Source organism: Pelodiscus sinensis, chromosome 2 (genome assembly GCF_052426305.1).
Source record: "Pelodiscus sinensis isolate ZL-2025 chromosome 2, ASM5242630v1, whole genome shotgun sequence".
NCBI lineage: Eukaryota > Metazoa > Chordata > Testudines > Trionychidae > Pelodiscus > Pelodiscus sinensis.
In genome coordinates, this window is record NC_143053.1 from 54,593,986 (window position 1) to 54,621,699 (window position 27,714).

General features: G+C 43.0%; 1 protein-coding gene across 1 annotated transcript in view; it reads right to left on the reverse strand.

Annotated features, from left to right (window-relative positions):
- Positions 1-2,543: 2,543 nt before the first annotated feature.
- Positions 2,544-27,714, reverse strand: part of CRISPLD1 (cysteine rich secretory protein LCCL domain containing 1) — a 67,338-nt gene continuing 42,167 nt past the window's right edge. The window contains exons 11-15 of the mRNA XM_089776222.1: positions 24,973-25,016; positions 24,809-24,881; positions 22,016-22,091; positions 8,043-8,173; positions 2,544-4,045 (exon numbers count right to left, since the gene is read on the reverse strand). Coding sequence (XP_089632348.1) covers positions 3,994-4,045; positions 8,043-8,173; positions 22,016-22,091; positions 24,809-24,881; positions 24,973-25,016 — 376 coding nt within the window. The 3' untranslated portion in view covers positions 2,544-3,993. The remainder of the gene's footprint in view (positions 4,046-8,042; positions 8,174-22,015; positions 22,092-24,808; positions 24,882-24,972; positions 25,017-27,714) is intronic.

The window sequence follows — 27,714 nt, forward strand, 5'->3', positions numbered from 1 at the left end:
GAAAATGCAGGATGTAAATATTCTCTATTGTGTTCACATTGGGTTCTCTTTTTCCGTAGCCAAACCCAAAGCATACTTCAAAAGCGATAGCCTCCCAGAAGACACTGATTGCATAACTTATATGAGTACATCTCAAAGTATACAGTATCCACTGTTTTTCTGTTTATGTATCAATACAGCCAAAGGAATGTGGTAACCCATCTCTAGCTCAGTTCTCCCTAATACTGTACATAGAATTGCAGCACAGGAGACAATTCCCAGGTCAGATTGTCTCCTGTGCAGGAAGTATCCACCTAAAGGACTAGAAATTCCATCAGGCTCCATAGCTTGCAGTTTTCCTTGGCATCATTCCCTGTGGGATAGTGGTATGTATGACATGGTAGAGCAAACAGAGAGCTTTCCTTGTGCATTTGCTTCATAGTTTATAATAGCAACAATTTCTGAGTTGGGCTTTATCTGATTACTAATGATTGTCTAGGTTAAGACTCTGTACATCCTATCCTCAAATTGTGGGCATGGGGCTTTAGCTGATGAAAATCATTGTAGTGCTGTTGATTTCAACTATTGGATGAACTAGTCCAAGATATGTAACTGTATGGAAACACCTTTCTTGTCATCTGTTCTGGCATAGTTAAAAGTCATTATAGGCTTAATTCAGGCCTGGAGATATAAGGGAGGATGGAACAGACCCCTTGGAGTAGCCCCTGAGAAAGGGTGCTTGAAAGGGAGCTAGCAACATGCCAGGAGCCTGGAGATCTGCAGGTAGCTGTAATAACGGGGCAAGTTTGCTGCAGGGAATAATGGGGCAAGTTTGAACTGAACTTAGCTCCAGGAAGGAGAGTTGGGGCTTAAGTTTCAAGGAGAGAGAACTGTGAAATCAGGGGCCATCTGGGCAAAGCTGATGTGAAGTTTTAATGTGTGTAGGGTCTAAATAAATTGGACCTTGGAAGTAGAATGTTTTACCTCCCATTGGTGAGTTATTAAGGAGCCCACAAGAGAGAAGGAAGTGAGGATATGTCTACACTACCCCGCTAGTTCGAACTAGCGGGGTAATGTATGCATACCGCACTTGCTAATGAAGCCTGGGATTTGAATTTCCCGGGCTTCATTAGCATAAACGGGGAGCCGCCATTTTTAAATCCCCGCTGCTTCGAACCCCGTGCAGCGCGGCTACACGGGGCTCGAACTAGGTAGTTCGGACTAGGGTGCCTATTCCGAACTACCGGTACACCTCGTTTCACGAGGACTAACGGTAGTTCGGAGTAGGAACCTAGTCCGAACTACCTAGTTTGAGCCCCGTGTAGCCGCGCTGCACGGGGTTCGAAGCAGCGGGGATTTAAAAATGGCGGCTCCCCGCTTATGCTAATGAAGCCCGGGAAATTCAAATCCAGGGCTTCATTAGCAAGTGCGGTATGCATACATTACCCTCCTAGTTCGAACTAGGAGGGTAGTGTAGACATACCCAAAGGGAGTGCTGAAGAGCTCCCTGAGGCTGTAATGGGTGCTTGGAAGGCAAATGTCGCCCTTTTATAGGGCCACAAATAAGGCTGGCTACAAGAACCACTCACATATGGAGAGAGGTAACCCTCCCCCAGCCCAAGCTTATCTTCTCTTCACTTCCCCCATGGTATTCAGCTCAGGCTTGGGTGGAAACCTCCAATGCCCTTCCTCCTGTAACCTTCTGATGAATTAGGAGGGGGGGCTAGAGAAAAGAAAGGAGGGAAGAGTCAGTAGAGAAGAGCAAAAAGTTGTCCAGAAGGAAAGCGGCAAAAAGATCAGATAGAAAAAAGGAGAGGTGGCAGCAACGGTCTGGGGTTGGGGGAACTCATTTCACAATCCATCCCCAGGAGAGGCTCTAACAAATACCCTACCAACATTATTACAAACTGTCAGCTCTGCTAAGCAGAACCTGGAGTCTGAAAGTCAAGCTCAGTTCTTTGTAGCCCAGTGATCACAATCATCATTGGTAAAGATTCTGTAATCAGAACTTGGTGAACAATTCTGCTGATGACATGCAAGACAGAAAAGATGTCATTTCATTCTTCTCTAGCTGTATGGGTTCTACAGTGTTTATGAGAATAAAAAAAGTATTATAAACTTAGGTTTATAAGAACTGTAGGCAGATATTACTAAGAATATTTCTTGTTGGGGCCTCTTTTCACTAGTTTAATTCCATTACTAAAAGATTAACCACATAAAAAGGAAGTAGATGGGTTGAACATGGTGGCAGCATTTTTTACAAAATCAGTTTCCTGATACAGAATGTACTAAAAGAAGCCTAAACCCATATATTCTGACTGAGACTTTCAAAACCAACTAGAGGAATTCTCCTTACAACTTCAAGAATAATAGCTGTGGACTGTACAGCTAAATTGCTTAGTCAGCTTTTAAAACCTCAACCTCTTTCTATAGCCATTTCCTACAAACCGCTTGCAATGTTTTGGTCAGCAGCAAAAGCAAACTTTAGCTAGCTGGTATTTTTCTTCTTGAGCTAGAACAAACATGTATTTTCTGTGGGGAAAAAAATCAAGACTGCCAATTTTACTGTTATATGTAAATTATTTTTATTCAAAACTGATTAAAAAACTAAACAACGCTTGCCTAACTACATGAGGTAGTACATGTAGTAAAACAAAGGATAGAAAATAATACTCTGAAATATGAATACCGATAAGTTTACTAGTTAAAAAGAGAAATAAATTCATCAGCAGAAACAAAAATACCAAAAATAAAGTTTAACAGCTTTTCAGTCTTAAAGCACAATACACTTTTCATAGAAAGAAACATAGTATCACCATTATATTTTCTTCATATACCATAATATGGTAAAATTAATGCACAAGGCTATTCACCATTAATGAATTAAAAGGAAATGGTGAAGCAATAAATGAGTTAATCATCATTAGGCTCCATATTGCTATACATCCTGGCCTGCAGGAGTATCTGCCAGGTTGTGAGAAATAAGGGGGATTTGCCTTGTTACCATTTCCTTAACAGTGCAGAGATTGTGTTGACTGCTCACCCTCAAATCTCCGTGTACTATATAGATATTTTGTACAGTATAAGGCCTGAAACTAGAAACTACTTATGCATGTAGTTAACTTTAATCCTATTAGGAAGCCCACTGAACTCAGTGAAACTAGTCACAGACTTAAAGTAAGACTTATGTGAGTTTGCAGAATCAGGAACTCAATCCTTTCAGTTTATTTCACCTTTTGGTGTGAAAGTGACTTTTGAGTGTCTGATTTTTTGAACTGAATGAGTTAGCAACATCCAATAATAGTATGTTAATTATCAAATTTAATTTAGAAAATACAAAAAATAGACCATTTTTTAAAAAAGAATGTTTATTAAAAACACACACAATTTAATGTGTGTCAGGATTTTCTGCATTTCCAGGTTTTTTTAAAAAATGATATTTGTCTAATCATTGCTGTGAAGTGTAAAACACTCCAGCTCTTCTTTTGGGATAGTTAATATTAGAGTAAGTCATAAAAAGCGTTATATTTCTGACTTACAGACATGATTTATTGTATAATTCATTGAGATGGCAATTTTTTAAACATCAATTGGATATAAAATCTCTGATATATCCATGGTGGAGTTTTAAAGTTATTGTTAGTGGCATACATAAAGCATCGGAAAATAATGTATTCAGATAAAAATGTAGAACATTTATGAGATTTGAATTAACTGTATAGGAATAACTGCTAAGAAAATATAGCAATATTTAACACAGGATTCAAAAAAATGTTAATCATTGTAGTTTTTCAAATTCATTTTCTCCCATGTTTAATTTTACACATTTTTCTCTAAGATTTACATGCAGCTGAAAGTCTTTTGGTGGAAATAGCTGTTATCTTCTGTACAATAACGTTACAGCTTTATACAACCTTTAGGAAATATACTAAGTGACCTTTATTATTCTCTTCCAAGTGCTCTGGTTTCTGTTTATTCCGTGGTGTTTTTTTTTAAACACATATGTAATTGGACTCACACGACGGCAAATATTCTGAAAGCCTTGCCTCCTGGAGGATTCTGTAAACTGCAAAATAAAACAATTCCAGAGATTATTGATAAGACCACAGCACTCCAAAGCACTCTTAGAAAATGATGCAAGCTCTCTGAGTGCAAAACTCTTATTGACTGAAGTCTTCAGAACTGATCTTGCAAATTATTTTATGCAGGGGAAATGTTGGTACCTGTGCCACTGAGGCTATGTCTAGACTACAGTAATTCCTCATTTAACACTACAGATATGTTTGAGAAAATGATTGTGTTAAGTGAAAACGTGTTATACGGGGTCAACTTTCCCACTGAAAATAATGGAAAAGGTGGGGGTTGCGTTTCAAGCGGTAGTGTCTGTTGGGACCGGGACATAAGGTTGGGGGAGAAAGCAGACTGGGTTACAGCAGGGAGGGGAGGTGTTTGGCTCTGGGAAAGGAAGGAGAGGGGAGGGGAGGGGGATTTAGTTGGGAGTATGCCCCTGTGATGGGTCTGTCAAGACCCGCACTGCGTCCGGCGAGGGGGGTGGGTTGCCGGGGAACGGTGCGGCGAGCGGAGAACCCTCCGCTGCTTTGCAGGGAGGCGGGGGAAGCCCTGCGCAGCTGCTGGTGATGGGCCGGCTGGATAAGCCCAGCCACTGGCATGTAAGCGGGGGCGGAGGAGAGGTGGCAAGGCGTCCGGTGAGGGGGAGTCAGCAGGGAATGGCGTGGTGAGCGGAGAACCCTCCACCGCTTTGCGGGGAGACGGGGGAAGCCCCACATAGCCACTGGCAATGGGCCACCTGGAGGAACTCAGCTGCTGGCCTGCAAGCAGGGGTGGAGGAGAGGTGGCAAGGCGTCCGGTGAGGGGGAGTTAGCAGGGAATGGCGTGGCGAGCGAAGAACCCTCCACCGCTTTGCAGGGAGACGGGGAAAGCCCCACGCAGCCACTGGCAATGGGCCACCTGGGGAAACTCAGCTGCCGGCCTGCAAGCAGGGGTGGAGGAGAGAGGGCAAGGCGTCCGGTGAGGGGAAGTCAGCGGGGAACAGCGCGGCGAGCAGCAAACCCTCCGCCACTCTGCAGGGAGGAAAATATGGCCAGAATCGCCACTCATGGAAGGAGGAAGACAAGGCTTCCCAAAGAGCGTGTACGCTCTTCTGCAAAAAAAGCATAAGAACAGACATGTTCCCTGGACACAGTAGAGTTTTTCCAGGATCCCCGAAAAACCCCATAGTCTAGACATAGCCTGAGGTCATAGCAGATTCTGGCCATATTTTGCTATATGACATTTTGCAAGTAGGTTTTTGAGAATCCTGAGAAAAGACTACTTCTGTTCTTCTTGAAGTTAATTACAAAATTGCTATATAATCCTGCCATTCATTTGAATAGGGAAAGGATTGGGTAACTTCACCAGAACAAAAGAACTTTCTGACAAAAATAATCTCCAAGAACAGTTCTATCACTGGTGCTCTTTACTTCAAAATAAATGCTTATTAACAGAACAATTAAGTGAATACTAATATTTAGGGAAAGCCTAGAACGTGTATGATTTCTAGTCAATTATTTCAGAACCTGAGGGTACAACTTACGGAATTAATGCTGTTTTGTAAACATCAGTGAGAGCAGAGAGGCTTAATTTTTCTGTTCTTTTATCCACACAACTGAACAGTGTCAAGGTTCTTTAGGGCAAATGGCAGGAAACAGTCTCCTGAATCAGAAGGCACATTGGAGCCATCATCTTGGCTTCTTTTCATGTGAAACTGGTAGCTGTGCCACTGCTATATACTCTTTGAAACGTTATCCCCTCTCACCAGGGGATATGGATCAGCAATTAAGGCTCTTCTATGTTGTTGAATAGCTGTTGCATCATACACATGGACCACATAACTGATATCTTTTTATTTAAATAAATAGTTTGGGCTGCAAGGGGTTAATAGTGCCCAAATCACATTTTTTTCTACACACATAAAATCCAGGCAACTAACTGGGGCACAATTTTTCAGATCTACTGTTTATTCACTGTAAAGGAACTTTGGTTGACCCAAAAATGTCACTAATTTGACAAATTCACAAAATAGTTTTGGGCAAAATTATTTTGTGGGACAAGATTGGTACCATTCATATAATTAGCAGGGAGGTAGAACCCATTTTATAGCCCAGTGGTTAGGGCACTTAGCTTGGCTGTGGGAGACATGAATTCAATCACACAGCAGGGAAGGGTTTTGAACGTAGGTCTCCCACATACCAAATAACTGGTATTACTGAGTTTCAGAGGGGTAGCTGAGTTAGTCTGCGCAGGATAAACTTAAAAAACAACAAATAGTCTGATGGCACTTTAAAAACTAAAAAAACAGGTAGATGGTATCATGAGCTTTTGTTGGCAGAGCCCACTTCTTCAGATGACTGGAGTGTATCTTGCAGAAAAAGGTTTTTTTGCGCAAAAAAAAAAAATGTCCGCGCTGCTTCTTTTTATGCAAAAACCCCAGCGCAAAAACGGATTGGCAGAAAATATGCAAATGAGATTGTGACTCATGCAAATGAGTCCCATGTTTGCACATATTTTGCCGAGAAAACTCGTAGTGTAGACATAGCCTAAGGGTGTCTACACTGCAACACTATTTTGGAATACAGTAGAGTCCCTATCATCCGACCTAAATGGGACCGACACATGGTCGGATTACCAAATATGTCGGATGATACAGACTACTGTAGAGAGCAACGGAACAGCTGATGCCGCTCCTGCCGGGGATGAAGTCCCCGCAGAGCAGCATCAGCTGTTCCGTTGATCTCTAAGAGAAGCTGCTGCTGCTGCTGCTCCTGCCTGGAAGCGTCCCGGCAGCAGCGGCAGCAGCAGCTTCTCCTAGAGAGCGACGGGGCAGCAAGAGGGGCCGTTCTCTCGGCCCGCGCTGTATCCGAGCCTGCAGCTCCCAGGAACAAAGTCCCCAGGAGCTGCAGGGTCGGATAAAGTGGAGTGTCGGATTACCGGGTGTTGGTTAATCCAGACTCCACTGTAACTAGCACTATTCCTAAATAACTTAGTCCATGTCTACAGAGAAGGCAGTTATTTCAAAATAGTGTCAAAATACTGTCAAGCTGAAGGACTTCTTACTCTGACTCCTGTAACCATCAACATATGAAGAATAAGGGAAGTCAGAGGAAGAGTGCTCTATTCTGTTACAAGCTCCCAAGCCCTGTCCCTTCCCGCCATTGCCTTGCCCTCTCCCACTCCATGGCAGCCCAGCTCTGAGGACACAATTTCAGGGATCATGAGGGGAGGGGCCTGGCACCATATTCAGAAGCAACAGTGTCCCCTGCACTCCCCACAGAAGCACGAGCCATGGGAAAGTGGAGCACAGTGAACAGGGGAGGGAAGATGAGGCTGTGGTGGGAAGGGAGGACTTGGGGGGCCAATAACTGACAGGCCTCCCCCCCAAATTGCACAATCACTGTGGCCATGGAGTTTGAAAGCCCTGCACTAGAGCCTGGAAAAATATTTCAGAGATTTAAATTAACTAAAATATGCAGACAATGTTATCACAGAAGGTACATAATGGTACCATATAATAAGTGATTTTAAAGACTAAGATACACACTTGTGCATATGTTAATTATAGGTTATTCTGTTGCCTGTATCACTTGTAGGAATATGTTCCTTGATACAAAGTTATGTAAAGTACTGGCCATCCAAACCTCACTCAACTAGACTGAATGAATCACTAATCTAAAAAATGCAAAAGGAGGCAAAAGCAGTTTTCTTAGCAAACATTGCATTATTTGCCACAGGATCAATAAACAAGAGAGTTGTTGATTTATAAGCCGCTTTTTAGGGTTATGATTTATGTGCTTAGAGGAGACAGGCAGTTCTGGTACCGCAGCTTCTCCAATCATTGGAACTCTTACACAACCCTGTAAATCATCCATGTTAGCCTATTTATTTAGCTTTCAAACACACACACTTAAACTCACCACACACAGAGACATAGTGCAAGAAACTGAAAATGATGACAGGCATTTCTTAGGAGAAAGAAGAACAACAGTCTTTTAAACTGAACTTTTTACCTTTCTGAAAATATTCCATTCTGAAAAGAGGCAATGTACACCTTCCTTTTATCTACTGGCATAACATCAACATAGCCTCCTTGGTTGCGAACTACTCCAGCATGTACGGCTGCCCGGCAGATACTAGACATCTGAGAAAAGAGCAAAAGAGATTTTGTTTGCAATTAGTTCTATTATGTTTTTCATTCACTTGTAGAATTAGATTTAAAAATAATAAGGAAGCATATCCATGACATATTTTCTAATAAATTAAAATTACTCCTTGGTATCATTGAAATAAATTCCACAGGAACTCGACTGGCCAGCAATGCATCTTCTCCTCAAGTAGGAAGCAAGCCACATTAGCTTTGTTGAAAGAATGAAGTATTGTTTGCTGAACGTCTGGAAAGTCACCAGCTTACAGACATTAAGCGCCAAGAGAAAAGAGAACAATTTCCATACTCCTGAAGCCCTCACAGACATGTCCTGTCAGCCTCCCCCTCACATTTTTTTAATGAGAAGAATCCAGCTCTACTGTCCTTGCTAACTGAAGCTGTGCCAAAGTCGCCACTCAGAGAGTGCACTCTCAATAAGAATGAATGGTTGTACCATAAAAGACAGCAAGAGAGGTGGTCCCTCTAGTAGCTGGTTCCAGAGCTTTAAAGTTCATAACCAAAACCATAAACTTCACCCAGAGATCAATGAACAGCTAACTTCCCAGCAAGATGTCTCATTCAGGAAATGCTGGCTTTGATCCCCAAATGTTTAAGATGTAGCCCTACTTAGAGTGTGTTGCAATAGTCTAAATGTTGAGAGGTAACAAAAGCCTGGAGAGCAGAGCTAAGGCCTGCATCTGAAATCACTCCCAAATTACAAACACTAATAACTAGTGACAGACATACTCCTTCCATCAAAGTGGACAATATTCCCTCTGCGTCCCCTCTTGTGTCCCCTTTTCTCAAACTACCATCATCACCTTGGTCTTGCCTACGTTCAGCTTCAGTGTGCTCTCATGCATGCCCAAATCTCAACTAGACATTGGCTGAGGACTGGCTGAGGACATTGGCTGAACTATATCATCTGAATCAGATGATCTAGAGATGTAGAGTTGGGTGTATCTGCACATTGAAAACTTTTAATGAGATGCCTCATCGGTATCCTTCCTACCAGCTCCATATTTACAGAAATGGAAGGGTACTCTGCACTTGAGAACTCTTTGGGAAGAGGAGTAATTGCCAACAGCTACCTGTAGAGAACTCCCTGAGAAGAAAAGAACAATGTCAATGAAGATCAGCTCTATTCATAAGATTGACAGGTGAGTTAACAGCACTTCATGATCAATGGTACACAATAATTCATAGCCATTTACATCTACATCCTGATGTTTTGCCAATTCCAGGACATACATAGATTAATGAAGGACCGATGAAGGGGAATCTATGTGGTGTTTTGCAGGAGGAAGCTGCAACCATCACTACATGGGTTTCCCTTCATCAGTCCTGCATTTTGCTTTAATATCCCTAAGGGATATGAAACAGGATAAAGCTGAAGGATCAGATATGTTCAACTAAGAATTAAATGTATGCAATTAGACCCATAGCCGCAAAGGCCACCTAATGTGCATCCACAACATCCTGTATTTGTCCCTACATCGCATTTGCACAGACTTATAACAACCTAGGAAGAGTTACTCCTCCAAGCCTGTTTGAGAAATATCACTGAGTACACTTCAGTGTTTACTCAAAAGTTGCAATCTTGTCTGCTGTTGTTTCTATCTTGAGCTCCGAATTCCTCATACTGTTTTATAACAAGACTTGCCCATAATATTCATAGTTGGACCTGAACTACCCACATGGCTTTATGCAAAGAAAGTTCGGACAGTACATTACTAAAAACCTTGTGTCACGGGGAACCAATCCTGCAATTCTTACATAGGTAAAGTACTCAGTGAAGTCTTTCTAATATTCACAGAACTAGGCCCTTAATGCACTCATGAAACTGTCCTACTCTGATTATTTACATACTTATTATTTGAAATAAAGTGTACACAAGAGTAGTCAATTACTCAGGAAAAGAACTGGTAAACTCTCTTTTTAATTACTTAAACTTTTAATAACTTAATAATATTTTCAGTGAACTGCAGATACACTGAAACTCCATTTATATTGTAGAAGATAAATCCTTATTAGTTTCAATGCACAACACTATGCAATTTGAACTTCCAAGTTTAGGGAATCACCATGCATAACCAAGCTGTTTTGAGAAGATAAAAAATGTCTTCACTGTAAGAGGATTCCACTGAATCAACATTAAAACTTAACCAGTAAAAACATCAATATTGGTCATCCAGACCATTGTTTAAACAAGGTTGCATTTCCTTCCAGCTATAACTGGAATAACATATATCTGTAACTGTAGTTATTTTGTAATCTAAATGCTATATAAAAATACAGGAATTCAAAATAGCAATTATTTTCCAATTCCTATTCCAATGAGTGAAATTACCAGTTTCACTGTTATATAGTCAGTCCATTAATGTCACAATATTTCTGAGGATATAACTTTGACACAGTTTATTCAAAGGCCCTATTAAGCTTTCCAACTCAGAATGATTGATTGCATCTCTTAAATAAGCCAGAGAGTATACAGTTTATATCAATCAGTACCTTTCTTTGCTTCCTCTTCATAATTATCTCAGGAGCTTGTTGTAGTCTTAACTGGGCAGCCAGTGATCAAGAGACTAATTTAATTTACTAGGGCTGTTGCTGTTTCTAAATATTAATATTATGGTAGTGGCCAAAGACCCTAGTCACTACTGTGCTGGGCATTATACAAACACAGGAGAGACAATCCCTGTACTGAAGGATTTACAATCTAAAAATACAAAGGAAGGGTAGGGGATGTGGATGCAATGTACCAGCAAATGAGTGGATGATTGACTCAGTTAGTTATATCTATTACAGAGAGGTCATTTCCCTGTTTGTTTTTAATTGGCATTAGAGAAAGTGAGGAAGAGAGCAGGAAAAGGAAAGGAGAGGAAGAGGAAAGGCCACAGCTTTTCCGTGTTTAACCATGACAAGCAGGCCAGATTTTGTAGGCATCATGGCAGAGGTGAATGCTCCAGAAGGATCTGGAGGAAGATAATCATTGCTTGGATTTATCAGTGTGTTTTTCCCTAATCAAAACGAAGAATGTGGGAGAAATCATGACAATGCTTAAGGGAGAAGCTGACAAGTGAATGTTAGAGTGGGATGAGGAAGACAATGGGATACTCAAAGCAGAGGTTAATGTGGTTAGGATAATGAGCCAAGAAGATAACACCAGCATTCTGAATAGATTTGAGGGTTGCAAATTTGCAGTAGTGAAGGCTTGAAAATAGAAGGTTGCAGTAGTGAAGACATGAGAAGAGAGTGTGGATGAGGAGATTAGGAACCATGATGTCCTGGTCCTGCTTCATGGACTGATGCAAGGGGTGAGAGCATGGGAAAAATTTATGAAGTTTTCTAAAGGAAGTGCAATCTAATTCTGGCCGTCAGCCAGAAAAAAAATTATTTTAAATAGAGGGACGGTTCTTATTTTGAAGTGCCAGATCATTTAACATTTTGCCCAGACTTTCTTGGATAACATTTTGGGTGAATTCCTGGCTGTATGAAAGTCAATGGCAACACTCCCATTGATACCAATGGGGGCAGGACTTCACCCCCACAGGTTTATTTTGTTTCTAAATATTATTTATAAATCATTTTATTGGCAGTCTTAAAGACCTATCTCTTCCTGGAATTCTCCATCAGTAATTTTGGGCTGTTTTAGTTCAGAAGTTCTCTCAAGCCAAAACAAAAGTAAAGCAACATAATGCATTATTTACAGTAACATAAACAGTCTATATAACACTACATGACCTTGCTTTTTTGGTACACTGTGAACTCTCTGGCATTCATCAGTATTTAACAGGTCATAGAATCTGAATACCAAGCTGCTTAATAATTTTCCTTCTTTTGCTTTTGAGAGTAAACACCGCTAAAAAGTTCTGTGGCATAATATTACAATGCCAGAAATAAGGCCCTGAGCCTTAGATAATAGGAATGAGGAAGCTGAAAACCTGGACTTCCGGTTTCCATGAGAGGAAGGCAGAAAACTGTTGGGTGGTCTGTCAAAAAGATAAAAAATTGCCCTTTGGAAAGATCTGGAGTATGGACAGGCCCCTAGCAAAGTGAGTTATTTGTACAGTCTGTTGTGAGAGTAGCATATACTATATTTATTATCTACATTATGATAATACCCTGAGGTCCTATTTGACATAGAACCTCACCATCTTAGTACCGTACATATGCAAAGTGAGAATAACTCCCTGTCTCAAAGCACTTACAATTTTCTTTAAGATAAGACAAAACACGAAGGTGCAACAAACCAGTGGAGAGTGCAAGGGAAAGGAGGATGAGCAACAATGACAGAAACACGCATGTGGATACGAACACAGTGTACACAACTATATGGCTCTGTGTTAATCTGTGGGAAAAGCTGACAAATAAACCAGTATAGCTAGCAGAGCAAAGCATAATGTGATAACTAGCAATCTCACTAAGATTAGGGGCAGTCACTGTAACCTCAGAGCTTAGTGGAAATGCTGTATAGCAAAAATGTTATGGGCAGCATGGACTATTCAGAGCTAAACCTGTTTAGATGCAGGGAGAAGGGAACAGAACCAAAATTTTCTAAATCAATTTAAGAATTAAACATGTTGCTCAACCTTCTAGCCTAGATAGCGTAAAATAAAGTGTTAAGAGCTTAGTGAATGCTGCAAAAATAGGTTTGCAAATATCTTAAATAAAAAAAAGCAAATTTGCTTCAATGGCATCTCTCAACTTTTATTTCCTTTGCACAATGGATGCATTTTTCCAAGCAACATGGCTACAAATATTTCTGTATAACACGGATGAATGTTGAGAAAATGAATTGTTTAAAAGCAGAATTCTTAGGAGACTAATTAGTGGCTATTTGGAACTACTTCTGTGCAATGCATTCAGGATTTGGCCTTATCAGATCAATGGAATTTCTTGCTTGAATAAGGTGAGTAGAAATTAGTATTTATGCTCTAACAGGAAAATCTGTTCTAATTAATCTTGCCCACAGGGTTGTGTCTCCAGATCATTACCAAGGAGTTGAAAGTAATTCCTTCCTCAAAATGCACTTATTTTTCCATTTTCCCCATTGACATACATACTAACAAATATGCACATGAGTGACTAGGTGACACTTGCTGTACTGTAGGGACTAATCCCATATGTGAAGTTACTGATGTACATCAGTGAATGCAAGGGGGAGCCCAAGTATTACTTCCTTCTCATAATAATGATTGGTTCTTGACACTTAAATAGTGTTTTTCATCCATACATTTCAAAGTGCTTTAAAATGTTTGAGTATCATCACCACGGCCAGTTACTTGTCATCACACTGCCGAGGACTGACTAAATATTGGGTAACATCACTTATTGGGAAAATGGTGAACTGCTCCCCTGCAGCTCGCACACTGCTGCTCCCTAGACAGATGACAGAGGAACACAGTGCAAAGGACTTCATCCTTCTTGCTTTCCCCCTGCTGCCTGCTCCAAGACTAAGTACAGCTCCTCCTATGTAAAATATTCTATGCAAGTAAGAAATAGTGTGCAGTCTGTATTTAAAGTTCCCTGTATTTAAAGTTCCCAAAACAGCACAATACCAAGCACCACGGCTGCTCTGATACCACTATTTTCTCCTCACGATAAAACAGATGAAGTAAAAGCCATTGGTTTTCCAATTAAAAAAATGATGTACTGGAAATGGATTTGGTTTGCTCGTAAGTGATTCAATTTAAAGGATCAGATTAAAAGTAGGTAGGGACTCTGCTTCACCTTAAACAATTAACAACTAAACTGAAGATAAAACTATAAAAGAATGTAGCCACATATTATAACTGGTACAAATGGACACTATTATGTCAAATTAGTGTAATCCAAATGATTATCTGAACAAAATTAGACTCGATAAAGAGAAACCTTGTCAAAGTCAATTGATATAAACTCGAGCTACTTTGTTGTTTCTCCAGGAATGGCTTCCAATCAGTTATGTAGTCACCTGATAGTAGCTCCATCTAGGCTATATTTCCCTACTTCGTTTATGACAAGATCACGTGAGACAGTATCAAAATCCTTACTAAAGATAAGATATACCACATCTGCTGCTTCCCCTCTAGCCACGAGGCTTGTTATCCTGTGAAAGAAAGCTATTAACTTGGCGTGACATGATTTGTTGTTGACAAATTTGTGTTGACTGTTACTTATTATCTTCTAGGTGCTTGCAAAGCAATCGCTTGATTATTTGCCCCACTATTTTTCTTGGTACTGAAGTTAAGATGATTGGTCTGTAAGTCTCTGAGGGTATGTCTACACTACCCTCCTAGTTCAAACTAGGAGGGTAATGTAGGCATACCGCACTTGCAAATGAAGCCCGGGATTTGAATTTCCCAGGTTTCATTTGCATAAGCGGGGCTACGCCATTTTTAAATCCCCGCTGCTTCGAACCCCGTGCAGTGCGGCTACACGGGGCTCGAACTAGGTAGTTCGGACTAGGTTCCTATTCCGAACTACCGTTACTCCTCGTGAAATGAGGTGTACCGGTAGTTCGGAATAGGCACCCTAGTCCGAACTACCTAGTTCGAGCCCCGTGTAGCCGTGCTGCACGGGGTTCGAAGCAGCGGGGATTTAAAAATGGCGGCTCCCCGCTTATGCAAATGAAGCCCAGGAAATTCAAATCCCGGGCTTCATTTGCAAGTGCGGTATGCCTACATTACCCCGCTAGTTCGAACTAGCGGGGTAGTGTAGACATACCCTGAGATGTCTTCATTTCCTGTGTTATAGATTAGCATTATATTTGTCCTTTGGAATCTTACCTGTCTTCCATGAGTTTTCTTGACTCAGATAACCCCTAAATATTGTAGGCCCTTCTAATTTACAGATACCTAAGTTGTCTAAGTAATTTTTAACTTCTTCTTTCCATATTTTAATTTCAGATCCTACCTCATTTTCACTTGAATTCACAATGTTAGACATCTGCTCACTACTAACTTTTATGGTGAAAAATGAAAGAAAAAAATCATTCAGCACTTTTGCCATTTCCACATTTTCTATTATTGTCTTTCCCCCTTTCACTGAGTAATGGCCTAACTATCTTTGGTCTTCTTACTTCTAATGTATTTGTAGAATGGTTTTGTTATCCTTTATGTCTCTAGCTAGTTTAATCTCCTTTTGTGGCTTGGCCTTTCTAATTGGTCCCTGCATATTTGTGGGTTGTTGTTTTTTTAATATTTATCCTGTGTAATTTGACTTAGTTTCCACTTTTTGTAGAAGATTCTTGAAATCCTTTTAAGTGACATTCACACGCCACAGACCCTCCATGCCAAAAATCCTCTTTTTCCAGTATCCTGAACCTAGATTTTCTCCCATGTATTCAAAGCTATGGAAGGGGACTTTTAATTAGGATCTCCCCATGAATATTTCCTTGAGGAAATCCTCTGCATTGTTCAAATAGTAAGGTGACATTCCTCCCCCCCAACCCCCAGCAATGCCACTTCAAAAGCCAGTTGAACTTGTCGATGAGCCTCCACTAATACTGGTCCCTTGCAGCTCTGCCAACTGCCTGCCATCATGGTTCTTCCCTTCTCTACAGCATTTTTAGTACCTATAAACTAAAAACTCATCCTAAACTATAAGAGTTAGGACCAACAAAGGTGACATGCAGTTTCCTCATACCCTAACTTAAACCAAGGTTAGAGTTTGATTGTGCCTGGAAAATGAGAAGTGCCAGGAATGGGACTGTTTTACATAACATGGAAAGGGAGGGGGCAAAATGGGGAAAGACACAAAAGGGAGGGGTACAGAGAGGAAGATTAAATGCAAAAAGGAAGCTTACAAAAAGTGGAAACTTGGACAGATGACTAGAGAGGAGTATAAATATATTGCTCAAGAATGCAGGGGAATAATCAGGAAGGCAAAAGCACGATTGGAATTGCAGCTAGCAAGGGATGTGAAGGATGTAACAAGAAAGGTTTCTACAGGCATGTTAGCAATAAGAGGATGATCAGAGAAGGTGTGGGGCCCTTAGGGAGGTAACCTAGTGACAGATGATGTGGGAAAGCTGAAGTATTCAATGTTTTTTTTGCCTCTGTCTTCGCAGATAAGGTCAACTCCCACTAGGCAATGCAGCCCTCACTGGAGAAAGAACAGGATAAGAACTATTTAGGAAAGCTAGATATACACAAATCCATGGGTCTGGATTTAATGCATCTGAGGGTATTGAGGGAGTTGGCAAATGTCGTTGAAGAGCCTTTGGCCATTATCTTTGAAAACTCATGGAGATCAGTAGAGATCCCGGATAACTGGAAAAAGGCAAATGTAGTACCCATTTATAAAAAAGGGAAGAAGGACAATCCAGGGAACTACAGAGCAGTCAGCCTTACCTCAGTCTATGGAAAAATCATGGAGGGGATCCTCAAGGAATCCATTTTGAAGCACTTGGAAGCGGGGAAAATGATCAGCAATAGTTAACATGGATTCACAAAGGAAAGTCATGCCTGACCAATCTGATTAGCTTCTATGATGAGGTAACAGGCTCTGTGGATATGGGAAAGTCGGTGGATGTGATATACCTTGAATTTAGCAAAGCTTTTGATATGTTCTCCCACAATATTCTTGCCAGTAAGTTAAGGAAGTATGGATTGGATAAATGGATTGTAAGATGACTAGAAAGCTGGCTAGATTGTTGGGCCCAATGGGTAGTGATCAACGGCTCGATATCAGGTCGGGGGTCAGTTTCTAGCGGAGTGCCCCAAGGATCTGTTCTTGGCTAAGTAGCAGTTTGGCAGAAAAGGACTTGGGGATTACAGTAGATGAGAAGTCAACAATGTGCCCTTGCAGTCAAGAAGGTAAATGGAATATTAGGTTGCATTAGGAGGAGTATTGCCAGCAGATCTAGAGAAGAGATTATTCCCCTTTATTTGACACTGGTAAGGCCACATCTGGAGTATTGTGTCCAGTTCTGGGCCCCCCACTACTGAAAGGATGTGGACGCATTGGAGAGGGTCCAGCAGAGGGCAACCAAAATGATTAGGGGGCTGGAGCACATGACCTACAAGGAGAAGCTGAGGGATTTGGGCTTATTTAGTCTGCAGATGAGAAGAGTGAGGGAGGATTTGATAGCAGCCTTCAACTTCCTAAAGAGAGGTTCCAAAGAAGATGGAGAGAGGCTGTTCTCAGTAGTGACGGATGGCAGAGCAAGGAGCAATAGTCTCAAGTTACAGTGGGGGAGGTCTAGGTTGGATATTAGGAAAAAACTATTTCACTGGGAGGGTGGTAAAGCACTGGAATGGGTTACCTAGGGCAGTGGTGGAATCTCTATCCCTCGGGGTTTTTAAGTCTTGGCTTGACAAAGCCCTGGCTTGGTTGGTTTAGTTGGGATTGGTCCTGCTTTGGGTGGGGGTTGAACTCAATGACCTCCTGAGGTCTCTTCCAGTCCTATGATTCTATGATTCTGAGAGTGGCCACTGGGGTAGCTACAGCACAAAGAGAAAGGCCAGCAGGACTAAGCTACCGCAATCTTCCCACATGGAGACCCTGCAGGCTGTGGGTGGTGGGAGAGAGACGAGAGGAACTACTGGAAGCTGGGGTCAGCCCCTGGCACCTGGTCCCCTACCCCCCGCCCTCAACATCCTGCAGGCTGCAGGAGGATTATGAGGGGGGCAGTCCCTAGAGACTCAACCCCTCCAAACCTGTAGAGTGCAGGGGGGGTCACTGAAGCTGGTGGCAACTCCCAGAGCCTTGCCTCCACTTCAACAGCCTGCAGGCCATGGGGAACCACTGGAGGCCAGGGAATCCCTCAGAGCCTAGTCCTCCCAGATGGCCTGCAGGCCAGGGGTAGCCCACAGACCCTGGCCAGCCCCTCAGAGTGCCTCCTGCAGGATGGAGGGGGCTGCTGGAGGCTGGAGTTAGCCCTTGAAGAGCCATCCCACTGAGTGCAGCTGCAGGAAGGTCAGGAGGCAGGAGGCGGTGGCTAGCCTGCAGAGTGCACTCTGCTAACAGGCTATAGGATGGGGGAGCCACTGGCCCAAGCAAGGTCCCCCCTGGAGCAGCTGTAGGCCAGGGAGGAGGGTAGCAGTAGGCCAGGAGCTCCCTTGGGGGTTCCTGGAATAGTATTCAGAAAGAGGAAATGAGCTGGCTTGGGTTCTGCTTCTGGTGGATGAACACCACCCAGGCCAGGAGTATGTGTGTGCACAGGGGCTACAGTGAGCATATGAGTAGCTGGGGAGAGCAGGGCATGGCTTCCAAGTTGTATGTTTGAAAACATGCTTCCAACATTCTTTCAAAAGTAACATGAATAACTGGCAGCATCACAATGCCCATAGGCCGTTCTCTCATAACAACATAAATGTACTGGTGAAAGAGAAATTAGAGAGCAATAGATTTCAGTTTCAAATTTCCAAAAAGATCTTTATAGCATACTTTTGCTTTCCATCACAAAGTTGTATTCAAAACATTCTGAAGATTGCTACAAGTATGTTCCTTCCCTCTGGGGCTCCTGGCACTAGTCACTGTGGGTATGTCTACACTACCCCGCTAGTTTGAACTAGGAGGGTAATGTAGGCATACCGCACTTGCAAATGAAGCCCGGGATTTGAATTTCCCGGGCTTCATTTGCATAAGCAGGGAGCCGCCATTTTTAAAACCCCGCTGGTTCGAACCCCGTGCTGCGCGGCTACACGGGGCACGAACTAGGTAGTTCGAACTAGGCTTCCTAGTTCGAACTACCGTTACTCCTCGTGACTCGCTATGGCAGTTGTTAAATTCTTACGAGACTGTCGATAACTATGATAGGGTATGTCTACACTACAGCACTAATTCGAACTAACTTAATTCGAATTAGTTAATTCGAACTAAGCTAATTCGAATTAGTGCATCTAGACTTAAAAACTAGTTCGAATTAGTGTTTTGCTAATTCGAACTAGCATGTCCACACTGAGTGGACCCTGAACCGAGGTTAAGGATGGCTGGAAGCAGTGCCAGCAGGGCATCAGGTTAGGACTTAGAGCGTGGAGCTGCTGTCTCAGGCTAGCCGAGGGCTGTGCTTAAAGGGACCCGACCCCCACCCCGGACAGACAGTTCTCAGGGGTTCCCCGCTTGCAAAGCAATTCTGGCTTGGAGTGTCCTGAGTGCCCACACTCGGCACATCACAGCACTCGGCCACCAGCCCGGCTGCACTTGCCGCAGGCTGCCATCCGGAGGGGGGGGGGTCAATTGAGGGGCTTCAGGAGAGCTTCCACACTGAGGAGCCCGCAGAGCCAACCCAGTTCTCCCCATCGGGGGCTCGTACCCCATTCCTCCCTCACCTCCTTCCACTTACCCCTCTCTATCCCCCCTTCCTGATGTAAAAAATAAAGGACACGTGTTCAAAAATAGAAACTCTCTTTATTTCACAAAACTGGGGCGGGAGGAATAAAACTGTGGGAAGACGGGAGAGAGGAGGCGGGAAAGGGCAGGAGAGAGTGTGGGAGAGGGGAGGGGGAAAACTGGGAGGAGGGAGCTGGAAGGGGGAGACAAGGGAAAGGAGGGGGAGGGGAAACTCAGGGATTGGGGTGGAGGTTTCGCCGGGCCAACTGCCTCTCAGCACGGCGAGGGAGGGGGCCTCGGCGTCCCCGTGGGGATGGGGTGGAGGATGCGGAGGTTGAGGTGGGGGTGTGAACATTGAGGAAGAGGGTGTGGGGGTGGAGGAGGAAGAGGTGGGAGGGGGGCAGGAGTGGGAGGAGGGACAGTAGTTGGGGGCAGCAGGCGCAGGACCAGCCCGGGGCACAATGCTCTGCAGCAGGGCCTGCAGGTTTGAGTTCAGCCCTTGGACCTCAGCCAGCTGCTCCTGGCGGAGCTGGAGGTCTGCCCGCATCCAGGCCTCCACTGTGCGGTGCACGGCTCGCAAGGACCCCAGGTGCTGGTCCCAGTACTCCTGCTCCGTGATGGTGGTCCAGAGCAGGCCGCAGGTACGGGAGCATGTCCCGGGCAGGGTGGTGCGCCCTGCACGAGCAGCTGGTGCAGCTGTAGAGAAAGAAGAGAAGTGGTCAGTTCTCCCTGGGGACACAGCGGATGATGCTCAGTCCCCATCCCCCCCCTCCCCCTGCGACATGAGGGCGACCATGCCCTGCACCGTCAGAGCCGCTGTGCTTGTACAGAGGCCATGGTCAGGATGTCTGGCTCTCCCCGGGACTGGGAGCTGCCCCAAGACCGCACCCATGTCCCTGTGCCGTGTATAGTGTGGCCAGCGTGGCGGGGGAGGAGGGAGATGTCCCCTGCCTCTGTGTAGAGGGGACATGTGAAGGGAAAGCATCCTGCTGGGCCCCGCCCCGGTGTCGGGAGCATGTCAGGTCTCTTCACACATGCATGTGCCTATTGGGCCATGGCCCCTGGGTGTCACGCAGCTGGAGCCACCTGCCCAAGGGTGGCATGGCACGTGCTCGCACCTGCACAGGTGTCTGCATGGACCGTGGAAGGCATGGCCCACGCGCGCACTCTCTGGTCTCCCTCCAACCTCCCGCCCCCCCCCCCCCCAACTACTTAATTCGAACTTCTTACCCGGTACGGTCTCCCTGGACGACCCTGCCGACTGGTGCTGGAACTGCTTGAGGTGGCCCCTCCGGTGTGCCCGGGTCAGGGCCCTCCGGTCCCGGCTCGCTGTCCTCCGGGCTGGCATGGACTGCCCCGCCCCCCAAGAGTTGGTTTAGGGTGGGGAAATAGGGGTAGGTGGCAGCCCCTGCTGCGGCGCCGCCCCTGGTGGCCCTGGTGTATGCCTGCCACAGCTGCTTTACTGTCAGGCGCACCTGCTCCTGGGTGTGCCTGTGTCCCTTTCGGGCCATGGCAGCTGCTATGCGGCCGTAGACAGCTGCCTTCCTCCTAGTGCGGAGATCATGGACGTTGGGGGCCTGCCCCCAAACCTCAATGAGGTCCATGACCTCCGCACTAGTCCAGGAGGGTGCGCGCCGTCTACAGCCCCTGGATGGCCCCTGGGTGCTGGGGGACTGCGCAGGGGACGGCTCGCTGGCACTGGCTCCCTGGCTCATCCTGGGGCCACTGGTTCGGGGCACAGACTGCTGGCAGGGCTGGCTGTGTCAAGTGCCATCTGGCCACAGTCTACCCCTTTAAGGGCCCGGGGCTGGGGGAGAGGAGAGGAGTTTTCCTGGTTGTGCCCAGAGTGGCCACCAGGGGAACCTAGGAAGGGCTAGCCTCCCACTAGTTCGAATTAAATGGCTACACAGCCCTTAATTCGAACTAGTTAATTCGAACTAGGCATTAGTCCTCGTAGAATGAGGTTTACCTAGTTTGAATTAAGCGCTCCGCTAGTTCGAATTAAGTTCAAACTAGCGGATCACGTGTGTAGCACCTATCAAAGTTAATTTGAACTAACAGCTGTTAGTTCGAATTAACTTTGTAGTGTAGACATACCCATATGTCCATAATAATGGCATTATATATATTTATTTTTGGAATAACATAGCTTTTCATTTCATTGGATTTTAGAAAATGCCATGTTTGTATCTGGAAAAGGTCATTAAGGGTCTTAGCCCTCCATTCATTGCTCATGTCATACAAGTCAGTGGCAATTTTGATCAAAATTTCAAAGTCTGGGTGCCTATAACAAGGAATGTAAATCTATACTTAGGCATCAAATAATTTTCCTGATTTATAGGAGAGCTAAGTATCACTGAATACTGTGGGAATACTGTGTGCTCAAACCAGATCAGTAGCACATGCCTAACACTAGGCATCGAAGTTTGAAAACTTTGGTCTTTTGAGTGCATGAGATATATAGGATCAGGTCTGAATTGTCAAGCTATATAATATACTCTCATTGTATATTCTATTGTACACCCAAACAGTTCCATGATCGACATTTATGAATATGATTGAATAAATCATGCTACTTACATCAGAATAAATTCGCGTTCCAATTACACGAGCATAGTGTGGGTTTGCCTGCAAACAATTGCGAGGACAATACACTCTGAAAATTGAACACAAACATACATTTTAAGATTGTATTGTAATATTGTAGTTACAATGTGACATTTCACTAAAGTGAGCTACAGGAATTTGACAGTGTCAATAAATTCAGTGTATAAATGTAAGGTGTTCATACGGATATTAGACCTATTGACTAACATTCATGCTGTCGACTAAAAAGTCCTCAGCAAGAGTGAATGGTGGAAATTTCAGTGGGTCTGGGCTTTTCTGGCAAAGACGACCTAAAAGGCACTTCTGGACAATTGTTGCCTTTGTGCTGAGGAACTTTTACAGGTTTCCTTCCTCAAAATATTGAGGCATAAACTTCTCTTGATGTGTGAAAATGTTGGCTTCAAAGAAATAGCCTAGACATGTTGCTGAAATCTATAACATTTACTTATAAACAAAATATTCACCATGCCCTACTTTACCAAAGTATTAATATTTATTTGCAAACAAATATTTCCCTGACCTACTATCCTCCAAACTCTCCACTCCTGAACCAAACTACACAGTGCTATGTCAGACAGACCCTTATATGATATCTATTTGGAGTACCATAAGGATCTGCTTGGTACCCTCTTATATTCAGTGTCTGTGCAAGACTGTTAGGAAGGTGGGTAAAACCAACATGAGCTAAATAATTTTCTCTGCGCTGATGACAGCCATCTCCACCCGCATCCAGTCCAGACAGAACAATCAAATGCCTTTCCCTGTGCCTCAGCACCTCTGGTACATGGGTAAACATGAGCTGGATGAAGTTTTGTCCTGAGAATACTGAGGTGAAGTGGGGATTGCAGGAAAACCTGGAAGTTTCTCTGACATCTGTGACCAAAGGTTGTGATGTGGGGACGTGGTTGGATTCCTAGCTACTTCTGGTGGTCATATTGCAAGTTAACAACAGTGCCCAAGACTATGTTTCTTCAATCTGTGGCTGGTCAATCTTTCCTCTTCAAGGTATACATTGTGATAAATACCTGTGTCACTACTAGACTGGAGTACTGCAATGTGCCTTAAATGCATTTAAAAGCAGAACCTAGTGTAGAAGGTGGCAGCTTACTTACTAATCAGTCTCTACTAGTGGGAACACATTACACCAGTGCTGCAGGATCTACTCTGGTTGGGAGTTGACTTTCAGGTGGCGTCTAAGATGTTGGTCTGATCAATAAAGCCCAAATGACTTGGAACTATTTTACCTCATGGACTACCTCTCACCCTGTGCCATACTGCCTTAGTTGAGAGCAGAGGGGGGATTCAAACTGAATCTCCTCAGTAGGAAATGACAGGAGATTATGGCAGAGGATTCCTTGTGAAGGCCTCTTATATTTGCCATGTTGTCTACACTCTGATCTTAACTATTCTGTGGGCTGGCTACAAAGTCTATCCATTCCAAGGAGTTCTGGAGACAAGCTGATGCAACTCAAGATACAATTTTTGAGAGAAGTGAGTGGAATGTGCGATAAAAGTTTTCATCCACAATAAGTCTGCTGACCTATGATTAGTATATCAGTTGTGGTTAGGTGACCACAGAGGAGAAGTGCAGTTGTCACAATTTATTGCTGCTTGTAACTCGCTGGGTTGTGTTTTTTACATTTGTGACCAGGGCATGCAGTGTTGAAGGGGACTTTGCTTTGGAGTTTTAAAAACTGATCTGTTACTCTTTGATTTCAGTTTTTTATTTTTAAATGTTTTCCTAAAAATAGCTTCTATTTTTCCCCTTCAGAAAGTGTTATATTGTGTGTGACAAGAGAAAAGATTAAGATGTGTATAAGGAAGGGATCTGCTCCATCCATTCTTGCATATCAGTATTTTACTTATTTCCACACTTTATCCAGAAAGAGTATGCAGCCATAGACAAACACCACATGAATCTAAGGTCTAAAATACTACATTATGTAATGTTTTCTTAGCAGTTCTGACTTGTATTTGCTTCCTCTATTGACTGTCGTACACCTATAAAACTACTCCTGTAGGTATATCCACGCTTGAGGTAATTCATGCTTCACTGTATTTACCCCTGACTCATCTATGGTTTTAAGAACTGCTAAGGTTCCTTTCCTCAAAATATTGAAGCACAATCTTCTTTCAAAGAGTGACAATGTTGGTTTCAGATACACATGGACAGTTTATACATTTTGCTAAATCTATAAATTGGCATATAAACAAGATTCTAACCATGGCCAACTTTGCCATTCTATTAATATTTCTCTGCACATACAAATATTTTCCTGACCTTCTATTCTCCAAAAAAATCCAACCAAACAAATAACACCTAAAATACAGAGCTGCGTCAGATCCTTTCATGGTATCTATTTACAGAGGAATAAACTGAGGTTCACAGATGTCCAAGGTACACAGCGAGTCAGTAGTATAGAATAGACTATATATATATCTTCTTACAGTCTCTTGGTCTAACCACTAGACCACACTTTTCAAGGTGTAAGAAGACCCGTGTGCTATAGAAAGTTTAAAAGACTCTTTATTTGAAATAAATAGAAGTATATAGATCCTCCTCTCCTCAGAATGTATTGACTAGCTGACAGTGATCTTAAACCAGGGACTGAAAAGAAAAGTAAAACATTTGTGGTCAGATTTTCAAAGATGCTGACTTCCTACGGCTCCCACTAACATCAATAATGATTGTGGGTGCTCAAAACCTATGACAAAAAAGACTATTTCTTTGTGCTTTGATAGGACAGAAAGATTCAAGATCCTTACCTTGGACAGTGTGAGGCTGGTTTTTGAAATGGGCATAACTGTTCCACTGTTGTTTCACAGGTGATAGCTTGAACTGAAGAAAAAAAACTGAAACTTATAAATATAAGTCCAAACAAAATACAATCCAATGTATGTTGAAGATAATATATAAAAAAAATGCTAACCTGTTACTTTGGAGACTGTGAAGGAATTAGCAGATTGATATTTGCTAACAGAAAAAAGGAAATAAAAGAGTCAACAAACTTTTTTTATTTGATTTCCAAAAGCACTAGACTGATTATGCTTCATTGGAGCCTGCTAGTTCAGACCTCAAGCATGGAGTCCCAATAACTGTGATCACTGCATTTATTATAGTCACAGTGAAACTCAGCATGAAAAACAGTGCTTCCCACAAACATGTGTTAAGCACTGGATTTCCCACATAGCAAATGAAGTTATTGACAAAGAGAACAAATACAATTACAGCAATCACAATAAGAGGTTCCATGAGTCTGTTTTAGACGGAAGTGCCAATCAGCAGAAGCATTCACAGTCCATTTCCTCCAGCCCCAAAGAGCCTGCGGTGGGCCCAGCTCAGGCTGCTCCAGCCAGCCAGAGCAGCTTTTGCTCCCCTCACCACCACCTTCCCTTTAAATCAGTTAACTAGTTAAACACTAAGTTAACCAACTATTCAGTTAACCAATTAAATGGGATTTTACATCCCCACTATGGACATAGCCACATTATTATCATGCAGGCACAGAGTGCTGTACAGAAAACCAGTCTCAGAATCTGGAACATGCTTTTTCAGATTCATCTTCTATATTTAGATTCAGTTTTTACATTCCCATTGTTACTGGCATCATGATCAGGGCAGCAAAAAAGATAAAATGTTCTGTTTTGGAATAATTACACTTTCACCATCAATGTCAAATCCTTATCCTGTTTCAGAATCTTTATCTAATAACTAGTCAGTACACTTCTTCATTACTTTTTCATCTGAAGAAATCTGGCTCTAAATCTTTGGAGGGGGGAGGAGCCTTCAACACCCTTAATCAAGAAGTAAATGACCTTTTTTGAATTGGGTGAGTTTAATTACTAAAAAACTATGAAGGAAGAGATGAATCCTTATGTGATCTCTAGAATGGATTAGTGTAATGTGTTCTAGTTGGGCTGCATCCTGTACTTGAAATTATTTGCCTACTTAATTTATTTATTTCTATTGGATACTGACTAACATGCTAATATGTGCTCTGAAGTCTGTACTGTCTTCCAATTTGCTTCCACTTGTAATACACAAGGCCAATCAGAGGGAGGGTTGAGAAGCCATTTGGCCTGGGCCTCAAAACTCAAATGCAGACATCTGTTAATTTTTTCATAGATTTTGCTACTTGTTTTTATGCACATCCCCATCAGAACAAAAAGTGATATAATCTCTCAGCTTAGAGTTGCACATTTAAGCAAATAAGAGGTGAAAAAGGCTAGAAAATAATTTGTTAAATACAAAAATAGCAAATTAAGTCTCTCTCATTTTTGGTGCCTTATTCTGTTTTTGTGTGATAGCTGATAGCAATCTGATAGCTTTCTTTGATAGAATAACATGCCTTGTGGATAAGAGAGAAGTGGTGGACGTGCCATACCTAGACTTTAGTAAGGCATTTGACACGATTTCGCATGGCCTTCTTAACAATAAACTAAGGAAATACAACCTAGATGGGTGCATAACTGGCTGGATAACCATTCTCAGAAAGTAGTCCTTAACAGTTCACAATCATGCTGGAAGGGCATAACAGGTGGGGTTCCACAATGATCTGTTTTGGGACAAGTTCTGTTCAATATCTTCATCAATTATTTAGATGATGGCATAGAGCAGCCGTGGCCAACCCGTGGCTCATGAGCCGCATGCGGCTCTTCTCCCCTCCCCCCCACGGGGTGTGGGTCGTGAAACACCCGCATCCCTCCGTAGCTCATAAAGCCTCCACCAAAAACGGTCCTCTCCTCCCGGCTCCCTGTGCTGACCTGGGCAGGGGAGCTGTCCAGTGCGGCCATTGAAAATGGAGAATGGGAAGAGATTGTACTGCTGAAAGGGATTTAGGGGTATAAGTAGACCACAAGCTAAATATGAGTCAACAGTGTGACGCTGTTGCAAAAAAACGAAACATGATTTTGGAATGCATTAGCAGGTGTGTTATGAGCAAGACATGAAAAGTAATTCTTCTGCTCTACCCTCTGGTGATTAGGCCTCAGTTGGAGTATTATGTCCAGTTCTGGGTACCACATTTCAAGAAAGATGTGGAGAAATTGGAGAAGGTCCAGAGAAGAGCAACAAAAATGATTAAAGATCTAGAAAACATGACCTAGGAGGAAAGACTGAAAGAATTGGGCTTGTTTGGTTTAGAATAGAAAATACTGCACGGGGACATTATATAGTTTTCAAGGACATACAAGGAGAAAGGAGAAAAATTGTTCTCCTTGGCCTCTGATGATAGGACATGAAACAATGGGCTTAAAATTGCAATAAGGGAGCTTTATGTTGGACATCAGAAAAAACTTCCGAACTGTCAGGGTGGTTAAACACTGGAATAAATTGCTTAGGGAGGTTGTGGAATCTTCATCACTAGAGATATTTAAGAGCAGGTTGGATAGACAGCTATCAGGGACATCTATCTAGACAGTGCTTGATCCTGCCATGAGGCATGGGAATGGACTCGATGATCTCTTGAGGTCCCTTCCAGTTCTAAGATGTTTTTATTTTTATTATGACTAGGGGTCAAAAGCTGGAAGTGACCCAGGCCTCTCTGGACCTCTGAGAGGATCTGGTAATACAAAACATTGGTTTTAATCTTTTATATAAAGTTTTAAATGGTTAGGATCTCTGCTCCTTTTGGGTACACTTAAACTATGATAAAGGTGGTGGAATATACAGG